Source organism: Monopterus albus, unplaced genomic scaffold (assembly GCF_001952655.1).
Source record: "Monopterus albus unplaced genomic scaffold, M_albus_1.0 scaffold7.1, whole genome shotgun sequence".
In the NCBI taxonomy this organism is placed as follows: Eukaryota; Metazoa; Chordata; class Actinopteri; order Synbranchiformes; family Synbranchidae; genus Monopterus; species Monopterus albus.
In genome coordinates this window covers 5314215-5328492 of record NW_018127887.1, presented here as the reverse complement: position 1 = coordinate 5328492, position 14278 = coordinate 5314215, and the positions used below count along the sequence as shown (strand labels likewise).

Below are 14278 nucleotides of genomic sequence, written 5' to 3'. Positions count from 1 at the left end.
TGTTGAGATTTTTTAAATTAAATACTTTTAATATATTTTATTGCATTCCATCAAAGTCTTCACCACATATGAATCTGGACAGACATGCATGTAAACTGCAACTTGACTGGTTGCTGGAGGCATGCAAAACAAGAGGTGGTAATCCTAGTTAACACTATTTTGCAGCTGGAAAAAAAATCTAAACAAGTCACTACTTTTGTTCTTTCCAGCATTTGGCTTTTTATGGAGGAAGCCAACTGAAAATCACCATCAAAGGAAACTAATTTGTAAAATAAGTTGCTAAAAATTAGAGTTGCAATGAACTGCAGTGCCCATATAATGCTGCATTTGTCACCGCAACTACAGCCTCCAAAATGAGCATTCCAGTTGTATCAACACCTCTCTATAACTGAACACGATCACCTTCATGAAGGAGACTTCACTGCAGGTTGTTGGATTAGACTGACCTGGTTTTAGGTAAATGTACCTAATAAACTGGCAACTCTGTGTATATTTAAAAAAACATTTTGGTAAAGTACACAAACGTCTTTCAGTTGAACTAGAATATGTGTTAATTTAAAGGACAAAAACATCACACTGACAAACCCACACCTCACCCACTGGTCATGTGATTAAAGGATTGACCTCACACATTATCACTTATCTGCTCCCGACACACCTGTGCAGATTCCCAGCAGGAACCAGAGGCACATCTGAACAGTTTCACCTCTTAACACTGGACATTATAGGGGAAAATCTGGCTCAAAAAACAAGTGTGAAAAAAACAACTAATGACCATATCTTTTTAGACCGTTTTATTGACATTGAATTAATGACAGATAATGTTATAGATATTATGTTTGAGATTTTTTTTTTTTTTTAAACAGGGGAACTCTGGTGATCACACAGCCTATTCGATATTCAATCCATTTTATGCAAAATGTGTTTACCACATTAAAATAACCTGCTGAGACTAGCCAAAACATCAGAAAACTTCACTGATATTAATGTAAAGCTGTGCAATGGCCAGACTGTAAAAAAATCTAAAAGATCATACAAATAAATTTGGAATCAAATATGCTGACCTCTATAGCCTACAAGAAAACGGTACTTGCTGTGATAACTGTTGACTGCCTAGGTGTGGCACACAGTTCATAATTACTGCCGCTAAATTGCCTTAAGTCTCTCTTCATATTACATCCTACAGTGCCATCATTTTTTCAAAGCACACTGCAGATGAGTAGAAAGAAAGCACCACATTTAACTTTCAGGTCATAAGGCTTGGACATTCCTTCAAGATTTAGCAGCACGGTAGCTATGATAATCACAAACTGCAGGCTTGGTTAAATATAACCTCTTGATAACAAAGTCATGTGAATTACAACACTGACATTTTCAAGCTGCTACTATATTATTTATTCAACCACTTCCACGCCCCAGCAAACAAACAGTGGTCTCCACTGACATCACAGCTATTTCTCACCTGATATAATAAAAGGGTGACTTTACACGACTGTTAAAGTGACTATGTCAAAATGTCTCCATAGTTAGTGGTAAAATTCAAGTCAGCTTTTATACTGCATACTGACCAGTTCCTAAATTTGTGAACAAAATGATATGTCTCTAACACTCCTATCAAAGCACAGTAATCCAATTGTGCCTGTAGACCTATTTCCTTCCTGAGTACTGTAGAAAGTTATGCTAGTGTGTTTATGACTTTAGAGCTACTGAGAAAGAACAATGTTTATATCCTCCAGCAACTCGAGACAGATTCCAAAGGTTGTCCTGTATTAAAAAACTAGAAGAATGTACTTCTGTATGTGTGTACTGGTATAGGTACACAATAATAAAGTCAGCTAGTAAAATAAAATACTCAAATTTAGTTACAATTATGCTCAAATTTCTAGGGTTGAAATTTTGAAATATTTAACACAATCTGGGGGACACAAGAGTTTCAAAGGACTGGTCATTTCCCATACAGAGGAAGTCTAAGGAAAAGACACTATGGAGTTGCATTGTGGGAAAAGTAAAATCCAGCCTATTTGGAGATTGACTTGAGTCTAAATAAAGATATCATCAAAGAATCAAGATTATTTGATGACTGCATTTACTAGATACTTAAGAGTACATTTGTGACATTTTATATGACAAAAATTATAAGTTCATAATATACAACTTATTACAACAGATTAGTGTATCTGAGCTCTTTTTTTCCCTTCCCCTCACTAATCATGTTACAGCTCCTCAGATTTTTCTTGTGCTTCCTTGGAGGGGAACAACCCACAGGTTGGGAACCACTGAACTAAGCTACCTAACTTAATATAAAGTGTTTAAAAACAAGCTCCACAGCAAGAGTAAAATGCTATTTACATACAGTATTAACAATCTATTAATGTCAAATACAATCCAATATTCATACCAGCAGACAATTTACTGCATTTATGTCTGATACTTGAAAATACATTTTACTGTTAATACCTCTGTAACCTACTTTTACTACGGTAAGTAGGATTTTTGTTTCACTTGTAATGGCACTCTTACTTAGGTAAAGGACCTGGCACTTTTTCTGCCACTGAATGTAGGTGACATTACAAGATTCTAAAGTGGTATCAAATCACACAGTACTTCAGAAATACGCAGTCTAATCTGGCTTGAAAAGTTTTGAAGCCATCCTATTTGGCTACAGTTTAACTTCCTGCAACTAAGATCGAAGTCTACCCCGCCCTCTTTTCTAACCGTGCTCGCTGGTTAGTAGAAAAACTGTCAATCGTACCATCTTTGTCAAATGACGTTCAAGCGAGCAGACATATATCCCTCCCCGACATCCACCCAGTAAGTTTCCTTTTAACGAATGGTGAGGAGTAGATTGTACCTTACCAATTACTCAACAAAATCTAAAAACCACATACTTACATTGAAAGGGTTCTCGTTAGCAGGCTCTGCGAACGGGTTGTTATCAAATCCCGACATTGTGAACAGGCTGAAGAAAGTTTTAACCTGAATCTGAACGGGGAATAAACAACCTACTCTCCTCTGTCGCTTCAGTTGCCTCTTCTATCCACTTCCTTGAATGACGTTGAGTGCGCAGGCGCACTAAGCCGATTGTACAATGTACGTCAGTTGCGTTGGTTGACAGCAAAAGCGCGCCACCTGTGGATTTCACTTTAATAATTTCAGTAGTGGAAGAAGTACTCAGATTGCTTATGTAAGTAAAAGTAGCAATACCACAAAACAAATTACAAAATATTCAAAAACTGAAACTGCATTCAAATATTATTTAAGTAAAAGTACAAAAGTATTAGCACCAAAATAAAATTCCATGTATTTTACTTGGCAATACATATTCTGATTGATCCTATAGACCTACTTCAAATAGCCTACCAAAAGTAAAAGTACTCATTGTGCAGAATGGCACATTTCATATTAACGCATATCATAATAACTGGTGCACTGTTGTGTACATCACACTTATGTTGCAGCTGGCAAAGTTGGAGCTAATGTTAACTACCTTATACACTTATAATGCTTTACATACAGCTGGGTGGCTTATGAATTTTCAACCAAGAATCCTCTTAAAGTTTTATGGTTTTGTGGTATTTATTATGTTGATTCTGAAAAGTGACGGTGTCTCTAAGTGTCAGCCCTGTGATAGGCCGGCGACATGTCCAGGGTGTAGCGCACCTCTTTCACAATGACAGCTAGAATTGGCCACCACCCATACTCACACTCACTCTTTCAGGCAAGTTAGAGCCACCAATGCTGGTAGGCCTGTTCGGTCATCAATCCAGGGTTATACAACACCCCAAATAATAAAGGCATACATATCAAACATGCACGTAATATAAACAAACAGAATAAATAAAACACAAAAGATAAAACAAAGATATAGTCAAAGAGGAAAAAGATAAGACCTAATATAATCTATGTAGTGCTTTGATTCATGTGTAAAATTCAATCTATATTTGTTGAAGAAAAACGAAGAGTTACGAAGCCTAGTCGTGACGTCACGTCGCCAAAACGGACAGACGCTGCAGTCATGGCGGAAGTGAGAGGTGAGTGCGATTGTCTCCTTCATAACTGTTTCAAATGATCAGCTTAATCCTGTACATTTAGCTAGCTTAATGGTGCAACGCTTTATTTTCACTACATGGTTCATTTTACAGGTTATTAATATGACTAAACTGACCGAGAAGCTCGTTGTTAACGAGCATCCACACCGCTATTCCAGCCGGCGTTTTGTTTGTTTAAATAGTAGATATTTAAACCAGCATTGTTAGTATTACAGTGAAACTATATGGCATTTTGGCAATATTTATAACGTCGAATGTGACAGCTTTACGAGAAATGTATATTTTGTTCAAGGTCGCGAACTGATCCAGTCCCCTCGCAAATGGAAACCTGCTTACTGTGTGTTTCTGTCACTGAACGCTGCATCGTCAGCTCCCTGGTGTTGGAGCTTATCAATGTGATATCTGAATCCGTTTTTCTTGTTTGCCTATTTTATGAGGGTATTTTCATTTTATTGTCGTTTTTATTTTAAGGATTCCCACACTGAATTTGTTCCCTTCCTCAGTGTTTCCTCTGACCTGTGCCGTGCAAAATTATGCATGGGGGAAGATTGGGCTGAGCAGCGAGGTGGCCAAACTGGTGGTTAGTGGAGACCCACTAGCTGTCATAGAGGATGGCAAGCCCTATGCAGAGGTACAGTTGTTCCTGGGAAGATTCATGTCACTGCACTGGTCCCTGAAAAGGGCATGGTATGGGTGTAAATTTTATGATGAAATGGATGATTCTTTTTTTAGTTTGATTTCAAAAACTAAAATTGTCTTCCAAAAATGATACAAAAATTCCTTTGTATTGGACATAAGATCATGTATGAATAAAGAAGTTTCATCAGTTTGGACTGGGGGTTCTGGCCCTTATTTTTGGGTGTAAATACTGGATTTTTAAATATTACAATATAATACATAATCTTACAAGATTTTTGTCACTGTTGGACCTGATGGCACGGGTCTTAATCAGAATCACACAAGCATTAGCTCGGTTGTCAGTGTACTTTGTCATAATGCCTAGATGTGTAGTAATTTCGAAATTGGTAAGACTTGACTGTGCTCATTATAGGCTTTTAAATGTTGTTATACTCTTCTATACTCAGTACAGAGACCATCTGTGTGAAAACTGTAGTTATCTGGTATAATTTTCAAGGTTTTAAATATAGTGTAGCTCCTCATTAGAGACCTTTCTTCTCTCCATGCCTTTCACAAGTCTTTATTTAGCTACAGCAGCTCTGCAGGATTCGCCATGGAGGTCATTAGTTCACATTATGGTTGGGATGACATTTTCACATGGCCATATTAATGTTTCATGGTTATCCACAGAGGGTGGTGTCTGCAGTACATTGTTTAGTACAGTTAGATTTTGTCCTGTTATTACTGTATATTTTAGGTAAGAAATTATTGGCACCCTTGTTTGTACATTTATGCAGTTGCATTTCAGTGATTTTAGTTTAACATAAGAGAAAATTGACAAACTAGCAGTGATAGATACCAGGCCTTTGTCTCAGGAAACAATTTGGACTCCCTTTAGCCATATACTAAGGATGCTTAAAGCCAAATGAAAATAAGGGAAGCAACAGACCTGCCACAACTACTATTTACTGTGTAATTAGTTATTTAATTGAGATTTATTGCTAATCACTGGTACACATTGAGGAAGGGGAAACTGTTTCACACTCGTAGTCTCCAGTTAGGTCAAGTTACTGACACAGTCACAAACCCACCTCTACTTCTGCCTTCACCCACTATAATCAGCAAGAATATTTTGAAGCTGCTTTAATGTACATAACCTGTTCATCTAAAAGGAAAGTTTTCTTTTCCAGCTGTGGATGGGTGCTCACCCAAAGGGTGATGCCCAGATTAAAGATAACAGGATCACACAGACCACGCTGGGCCAGTGGATCGCCCACTTTCCTGCTTGCCTGGGCTCCAAGGTCAAAGACACCTTCCAGGGTCAGCTGCCCTTCCTTTTCAAAGTCCTTTCCGTCAATACGGCTTTGTCCATACAGGCCCACCCCAACAGGGTGAGTTCGCAAACACACATGTACACAGAGATCAGATTCTGCATAAGATGACTCATTATTCTGAACTGGGAACTTGTTTAGGAGGCATGTTTTTTAATGCAGAAAGAATAGCTACAAAACACAAAAATCAGCTATAGTTGCACATTATCATCAGTATCTTCTAAATGTAGGTTTAAGTATCATTAGTAATTACACCTAAGGAGCCTTGGAACCTTTGTGGCTATTTTATATACCACATGAAAATGTTTAACATGCCAGTGTTTGGTATAATTTTCTTCAGCACAACCTCGTTTTTTTTACCTGTCCTCTTTACTAACCCTCTTCCTTTTCTGTCATTGTGGTTTGGTCAGGACTTAGCTGCTCGTCTCCATGCTCAGTTTCCAGAGCACTATCCAGACAACAACCACAAGCCGGAGATGGCCATTGCACTCACCCGCTTCCAGGGTCTCTGTGGCTTCAGACCAGTGGAAGAGATCCTGGGATTCCTTAAATGTGAGTCCCAAAGTAGTGCAGGCTCTCTTAAGAGGATTTTGGATTATCTGCAAGAGATAGGAGCAAAAAATAATTTTAAATTAACAGTATTTTGGAATCAAGCTCATATATGTGTTATGTTGGATGATGAATGGATGTGAGGTGAAGCATTTTGAAGGATAATGTTACAAGAAAATCATACCGAGTTTTTTTTTTTTGTTTTTTTTTAACATGCGCATCCATCAGGTGTCCCAGAGTTCCATGCTCTGGTGGGAAACGAAGCAGCAGAAGAGCTGCGATGCAGTGTGGGAGATGTGGTCCGTACAAGCCAGGTGCTGAAGAAGTGCTTCACGAGGATGATGAATTGTGAGAAGAAGGTGTTTGTAGACCAGCTCAACATGTTGGTGAAGAGAGTCACTGAAGAGGGTGAGTGCATGGCTGCATGACGTGTGTGTATGAGAGTAATGTAGCATGTTAACCCGCGCTTTTCCCTGTTGAACTCTCTACTATAGTCTTATGGCAAATCGACTCTTTACATGAAGACATTGTACTTAATTCTGTTCTATAGTACACCGGCTGCCATAAGTTCTTTTAAACCATTTCTGAAATTGTAATAAGCAATCCATGATTTGCTGTGACTGTTATATAGTGAAAGTTGACTGCTCAATAACTGGCAGTAATCTTTTTATCTGATTATATTAAAATATTTTCTGTTCGTGAAACACATTTAGAAAAAATGTAGGTCAGTTTTTTTTTCTTCTTATTAACGTGTTTTTCTGATGTAGTCACACTTGTGGATATTTGACCCATGCAGGTGCAGCAGGGAAGGACACATCGAGCAGCAACGGTGACCTTCTGCTCCGTCTCCATTCCCAGTATCCCGGAGACATTGGCTGCTTCTCCATCTACTTCCTCAACCAAGTGGTCCTGGATCCAGGCCAGGCCATGTTCCTGGGGGCCAATGAGCCTCACGCTTACCTTTATGGAGGTCAGTAGGTGCTTTTCATTTACATTCATGAGAAATAAGAATGAGAACAACATCAAAGTGCGGGACTTCCTACACTGCTGAGTCTCCAGTGTCCCGTTCTGAATGAGAGAGAGGCAGCTGGTGAAAAGTACATAGCTTCATTTTTAGAAAAGGCTTGGTAATTTCCTAAAACAACTGCTGCAACTGTTGTTGGTGGATGTTAGATGTGTTTAGCTCACCTCTGTGTTTGGAAAATATTCTCTCAGTCCACCCACACATTCATCTTGCAGTTGAGTGCAAGTTATCACAAATTCATGACTGTAAAATCAGATAAAGCACTTGGACCAGTAGAATGTATTTCACATCACAGATTGTGTCCGACGTCGTCTGAGAGTCTATCTGAAGGAGAGTCGGCTGCCCTCTCTGCTTATTTAAAATATTTCCTTTTCTGTCTGTTCATCTATCTAGACTGTATCGAGTGTATGGCCTGCTCAGACAACACGGTGAGAGCCGGTCTCACACCAAAATACATCGATGTTAACACGCTGTGTGAAATGCTGAACTACAGTCCTGCCCCCGCCAGCTCCAAACTCTTCCCATGTGTCCAGGACGCTTCAGACCCTTGTGTGTCCCTGTACGACCCCCCAGTGCCAGACTTCACCGTCATGAGGATACAGGTAAGACACCTCAGGGACCTTGATGATGACACTACAGGAAGTTCACACCTGAATAAAAACTGTACGGTGATAGAAGTTAGTTACATTTTTTCCTCAATTTTTGACATTTCATGAATAAAATGATAAATAATTAGCAGATTGGCCCTGCCTTTTTATTTCCATTCATTTATTGTTTTACCTAAAATGTCATCCATCTGTAGATTGTTTAAAAACAGACTTGTCAGTGAATTTTGCATATATTGTATCTCTCATGAACTTGGCTTGTTCTATAACCTAATCAAACAGCCACTAGTGCATTCCCAGATTTGTGTTCAGCTTTAAAGTGTCCATTTATGTCAAAGAATTTTGCAAAGTCTTGTTAAGTTGCAGATGCATTCTCCCCTTGTTCCGTCCCGTCTTTTGTGCAGGTCCCAGCCTTGGTGAAGCAGTACACTGTGGCTCCAGTTGACAGCGCTAGCATCCTCCTGATCATCGAAGGGGATGCCACAGCAACCTCCGCCGCGGCACTCTCTGACATCACACTGAGGCGGGGCACAGTCCTGTTTGTCTCAGCCAATGAGAGCATCTCCCTGCACATCATCTCTCAGTCAGGAATGACCATATTTCGAGCCTGCTGCCTCCTGTGAGTCTGTTGCTGGCTGAAAACTCGTACTACCTGTTTGTTCCCTCTCTGGTTTGACTCAGCAAGGTCACTACATTATTGATTGAGCCCAATGGCTGACGTGCACTTTTTAGTAGGTAGTATGCTGAAGGAGCTTTGAGACACAGGGTGTCGATGCCTATCCGTGCCTGCTGCCCAGACCAACCCAAAATTAACCTTCCGACTGCTGTGTCACCTCTTTATACCAGCAGCAGTGTTCTTCAGCTTTAAAATCCAGCAGTAACCCAAAGCTGCTGGATTTTATTTGGTTTGGCTTTTTTTCCCCCCTGCCTGTAATGGTGCAAGTACAATTTCCCATCCTTTCCAGGAAAAGGGAAGAATGTACCCATCCCAAATTCTTGGTCAATGCTGCACACAATACTAGTGGCCAGTTTGTTAGATACATCTAGCTAAATCTAATGCAGTCTAATCAAACAGTCCTGCACTACTGTTCCAGAGAGGTGTTGATTCAACTGTATAGTCATTATACAGACAGATGTTTCCGTTATGACCCGGACCCTACCTCTTGCCCAATGTCAGATGGGATTGGCTCCAGCCTCCCAGCAACTCTATTCAGGAATAAGTGGTATAGATAATGGATGGATGAATGGATGTTTGTTATTCAGCCTAGCCTCATTACTATAAATGGACTGGACAAAATAAGAGAAACACCTGTCAGTATAACAGCAGCACAAACTGCAGCCTGATGATCGTACAGTATAATCAACGACTCTTTAAAACAGATTCAACAAAAACTGATCGTCACCTTCCTGAAGGACTGTTGTATTGGACTGCTGTAGCTTTAGCTCAGTGCACCTGATGAACTGTCAACACTGTCTGCAACACCGAACAGCAGCATATATAAATAAAATAAGTGCACATAACACTGGATCACCCTCATTGTGTTACTTATGATGAAGGTCAAGTAATGAAAATGTATTCTTGACCTTGGAAACCACAGTCATCAAAACAGTGTCCTAAAGATTATTTAGTAGCTGAGCTGACAATTTTAAATTTGAAGACGTAGAATTTCACAATACAGGGGAAAAAAATAAGATCACAGGATATAATGGAAAGAACCAGAACATCCACTAAATTAATCTAGTAGTGGAGATGTTTTTAAAAAAAGATTTTTTCTTGATAACTGACCAAGCTCAGCATCTGATAAAGGCCATGAATGTGTGTTTTCTTACTAGGAGCTGTTCAGTGCTGTGGACATTCTTACTTTTCATTCTAAGTATAACTGTAGAGTCTTATTTTTCAGTCTGAAATAAAGATGGCACAGACTAACAGCAACTTATTCAAACAGCAGGGTGGGGGATATGTTTACACTGGTGCAGTACAGCTCCAGTACTACGGTGCTGAGGACTGAGCATGTCTGTTTAATAAGCCAGCAGTCGTCTTCCCCCAGGGTCACTGGTGCAACTACCTGTTTTATCATTTTAACTTTAGCTTCAACGACACCTTTGGGAAAAATCCACTGTTAGTATATCAACAGTTGAGAGTATATAGTTAATGCTGAGATGCCTGTGCATGTTTGATTTAGAGTAGTAATACTGGGGAGGGACTTCTTGACTGTGATAATGTGACAGCAGTTGAATCTGAATGAGTTTACTGCCTTTAAACTGTTACCAGTGCATGTTTAGGATGTGGAAACTTCTCATCAAAGTAGTGAATGATTAAAACAGAAGCAAGCAAGACGGGCCACTGCCTAGATCCATCCCATGAAGCATGACTACATGGGAATCAGGAATGCATAGTGATTAAAACTCCTACTCCTATATAATTACCTCTGGCAAATGTTTTTTTCATGACATAACTCAAAAAATTATGACTGGATTTTGATTAAATCACACAGAACTATCAGATGTTGGTGGTGATCCAGGTTTTTTTAAAATTTTTTTTAATTCTTCACCATTGTGAGGTAGGACCAGTTTCAACAGTTTTGCTTCCAATTCCATACATAACGCCTACAATTCTTGGACAACAGTCGTGAGACAACATCCCCACAAGATCTACCGCACACCAAAATACGACCCAGATCCAAGTAATATTCCAGATCTGCTGATCCAGAATGTTCCCATTTATAGAGCGCACAGAAAACGAATAATGCTACAGACGTGCAACTGAGATCAAATTCTAGCTGAAACACTGCTGATTCAGTAAAGCGTCAACAGATTTGACGTATCGTCAAAAGTTACTGAACTAGATACTGAAGAAAACCGCCATTACTGAAATATTGTTTTCCTTTAATAACATTCAAACTGATATCAACGTTGGTTCCAAATACCAGGGGTAGGTTTTCATGGTCTAGGTGTCATATGAGGGTCAAACTATCATGGGAATTTTACTTTTGGGTGTAGTGGCATTATGGGGAAACTGGGCAGCCTTGGTGGAGGTTTGCTCTCTGAGTGCTGTCTAGTTAAAATGCTGCTTGTTGCACACTTGCATAACATGAATGAAGGCTGATAACTTCTCCACATCTTATACAGTACTACAATAAAATGCTGCATTCAGTTTTATAGTATTATAGGAATAAACATGTCTGTATTTGAAACCAAATTTGAGACTTTGTATGTTTTATTTGTACTATCCATCAATACATGACATTACATACTAAGAAAATAACCCTGAAATAGTACTGTGATACAAGCTTTTATCACAGGATGAGTGGTTTACCTTCATGATGACCACTGTCCAAAGTGGTACATTATTGCAACTACGTTTATTCAGTATGGTGCAAATTGCTGCAGAATCCTCTAGTTCAAATCATGGTCAATCTTAATTCAATTCAATTACTTAACCTCTAGAGTCCCTGCGTCCTCATATGAGGACCGCACAGCTTGGGTTTCCAAAGCTCAGGACTCTAGAGGTTAAAATCAGTCTCATGGATTGAAAAATTGTTACCTCAAATTGATCGCTTTAAATCTGTAAAACTGACTCCTTTATGTCAAATCTGCCATAATTTTAAAATGTTGATTTAGTGATGTAGTCTTGTAGAGGTCACAGTTACAGACCATGTTGTTCTGAAATTTGATTCAATTGTCAAACATCCTTGGCTCTAATCTTGTTTTAAGTCACCTTTTAATTTTTATACTGCAAGTACAGGACTTTGCACATAGGTTGTTTTGGATTTAGTTAATTCATATCCTTCAAATGCACATAGATCTGAAGGCCACAGTGTTTTACCTTCATTGTCTTTTTAACGATTATGATAATCCGTCTTGAAATTTCTGCCTAATGAGAACATGGTTTAACATTTTTGAATGTAGTGATGCTTTAGCATGGACCTGCAGAGAACACTATGTAAAAGTGGTTTAATAAAACCTTATTCTGTTCCTACACGGTCTGAACTGCTTATTTAATGTTTTGTGCCTATAAACTTTACAATACTCACTGTGGAATGGGCCGGATAGATGGACAACCTGAATACAAAATGCCTCGGGCCACAGCTATCACTGGCACCGAGGCATAAGAATATTGCCACATTGATTTTAGCCATTTCTTGCAGCACTGCTTGAAATATTTGTTTATATTTATCAAATATTAACCAGCGGTGATGTACATAATTTATGACACACTAAAATGATATACTGTATTTAATTTTTATTTATTTGCAGATTTATTCATGTCCAACAAAACTTCTTGATAAAACATGACACATTCAGAACGGAAGTACACTAACTATGTAAGGTAACTTTACAGTAGACATCAGTACCTACTGAAAGCTTATGGGCTGAACGTGAAATAAGAGAAATGCATCTGAAAATCCACCCACCATTATCTACATTCTCCCGGTTTAATAACAGACTTCTGAATCTTTTGTTAAAAAAAATACTCATTATGGACACAGACAGTTTGCTGCTCTGTTGTTACTGACATAAATGGCTGTATATGCAGCAAACACCACTCAAATTTTCATCTGAATATTCCCACAAAAAAATCTTAATACAGCTGCAATGGTCTCCAACCTGGTGGTAGTGACAATTCAAATGTCCAGGATGACAAAGCAAGTCAAGGTAGTGTATATGAACTAAAGGCCCTGTCAGACTACTGATGTTAAAGGTTTTGTAAACCATTAAGTTCTCCATCACGGTCCTCTGCTTTGCTTTCTGTGGCCTTCACAGTCTGCCTGAAGTGCTCCCACAGGAGGCGCTGTCCTGGTGGTTTAGCTGAGGCAGCTGTCACAGCTGGATTGTTCTACATGGTGTCCAGAGTAAATGTATGTCTACAGACCAAATCAGGTGTGGGCTGAAGCACACTATAAAGCGTCTGTAATGCCCGCACATCCTCCAAAGCATCATGGGCTTTGTAGTTCACACCAACCAGTTCCCTCACCAGATTCTCCTGACTAAAACTCTTGAGACAACGGTCCTTCAGCATCTCTCTGGATAGTGGTAGGGTGTCAACACAGCCTGCGATTGATGACTCAAACTGTGCCCTGAGGTTCAGTTTGTCAAGCGCTCGAGCTAGCACTGGACAGTCGAAGCGGCGAATGTTGTGGCCGATGACAAGTGGGCGACAGAGCATTTGAAGGAAGGCTATGAAGGACACCAGGACTTCTTGCAGGGAGTTTGTAAGGACAAGCTTGCGATTGAGGTACAGCTTCTGCCTGCGGACCCTGAAGCCGGTCACTTTGGCAGCTCCTCGCTCCATTCGACACTGAGGGACAGTGTAGAGGTTGAGTGAGTGGCCTCCACTCACTGCAGCCAGTTGCACGATCTCACAACTCTGACCTAATGAAAGAAAACTGTGCTTCAGAAGATATTTATCTGGAAAGACCTTCCAGATACTGGGTGTTCATGCAGCAAATCTGAAAACTCAGGTGAACTAATTGTAGGCTGAACCATAAATTGTTGTTGTAAATGAATCAACAATTTGGGGTGGGAGATATTTCTAAAATCATACTATAAGTCACACTGTGTTATGATAATATACAGTGTGGATATACAGTGGTGTAAACTTCATTTTAAAAGGGATAAAACTATCATTTGCCCATCAATTTTAGAAACTTTAGCAAATGTATTAAAATCAAAAACTGAAATCATTTGTAAAAGTATGAAGATGCTTTATTCTGTACTAGAAGCCTCTTTAACAGCAATTACAGCTTCGAGCCAGACTGGGTCAAATCTGAACAGAATTTCTGAGGATGTCATCAACTTTAATATGCATCTTCAATTTAAATAGATAATCCTACTAAGAAATCATAAAAACGCTCCTCGTGACTGCAGAACCTGTCTGGGAATCATCATGTTTTCGTCAGTATCAAAGTAAATTATTGATTATTGTCAATATATCCGGTATATATGGTACACAGTAAACAGGAAAGGCTAATGAAAATCTGAACATACTCTTCCAAAATGGAAACAAGCGTAGGCTAAAACGGGGCCCACGCTGCAGCCAGTGTAAACCAAAGTCCTGTCAGTCTATCAGGTAACACTGCCCCCTGGGGGCCAGTGTGCACT

At 39.4% G+C, this 14278-nt stretch overlaps 3 protein-coding genes across 6 annotated transcripts in view; 1 reads left to right on the top strand and 2 right to left on the bottom strand.

Moving 5' to 3' along the window:
- scamp2 (secretory carrier membrane protein 2) overlaps positions 1-3070 on the bottom strand; it is a 10568-nt gene extending 7498 nt beyond the window's left edge. For all 3 annotated transcript variants that reach the window (XM_020623131.1, XM_020623141.1, XM_020623148.1), the window contains exon 1: positions 2893-3070. In XM_020623131.1, the coding sequence (XP_020478787.1) occupies positions 2893-2949 (57 nt within the window). In that variant the 5' untranslated portion in view covers positions 2950-3070. The remainder of the gene's footprint in view (positions 1-2892) is intronic.
- Positions 3071-3959: 889 nt separating this feature from the next.
- mpi (mannose phosphate isomerase) lies at positions 3960-11375 on the top strand. 2 transcript variants are annotated; one of them, XM_020623118.1, is made up of 9 exons: positions 3960-4031; positions 4553-4680; positions 5858-6058; positions 6409-6550; positions 6776-6955; positions 7344-7517; positions 7965-7999; positions 8105-8173; positions 8581-11375. In XM_020623118.1, exons 1-9 carry the CDS (start codon positions 4016-4018, stop codon positions 8797-8799), a joined length of 1164 nt encoding a protein of 387 aa, XP_020478774.1. In that variant the 5' UTR covers positions 3960-4015; the 3' UTR covers positions 8800-11375. The 2 variants fall into 2 exon arrangements, with proteins under 2 accessions (XP_020478774.1, XP_020478765.1); XM_020623109.1 differs by having other exon boundaries at positions 7965-8173.
- Positions 11376-12404: 1029 nt separating this feature from the next.
- LOC109974054 (protein PML-like) overlaps positions 12405-14278 on the bottom strand; it is a 2537-nt gene continuing 663 nt past the window's right edge. Inside the window, exon 2 of the mRNA XM_020624063.1 lies at positions 12405-13549. Coding sequence (XP_020479719.1) covers positions 13014-13549 — 536 coding nt within the window. The 3' untranslated portion in view covers positions 12405-13013. The remainder of the gene's footprint in view (positions 13550-14278) is intronic.

Coding starts and splice junctions, on each gene's coding strand:
- mpi (XM_020623109.1), top strand. Junction 6,059..6,408: donor TACAGGCCCACCCCAACAGG/GTGAGTTCGCAA, acceptor TGGTTTGGTCAG/GACTTAGCTGCTCGTCTCCA. Junction 6,956..7,343: donor GAAGAGAGTCACTGAAGAGG/GTGAGTGCATGG, acceptor TGACCCATGCAG/GTGCAGCAGGGAAGGACACA.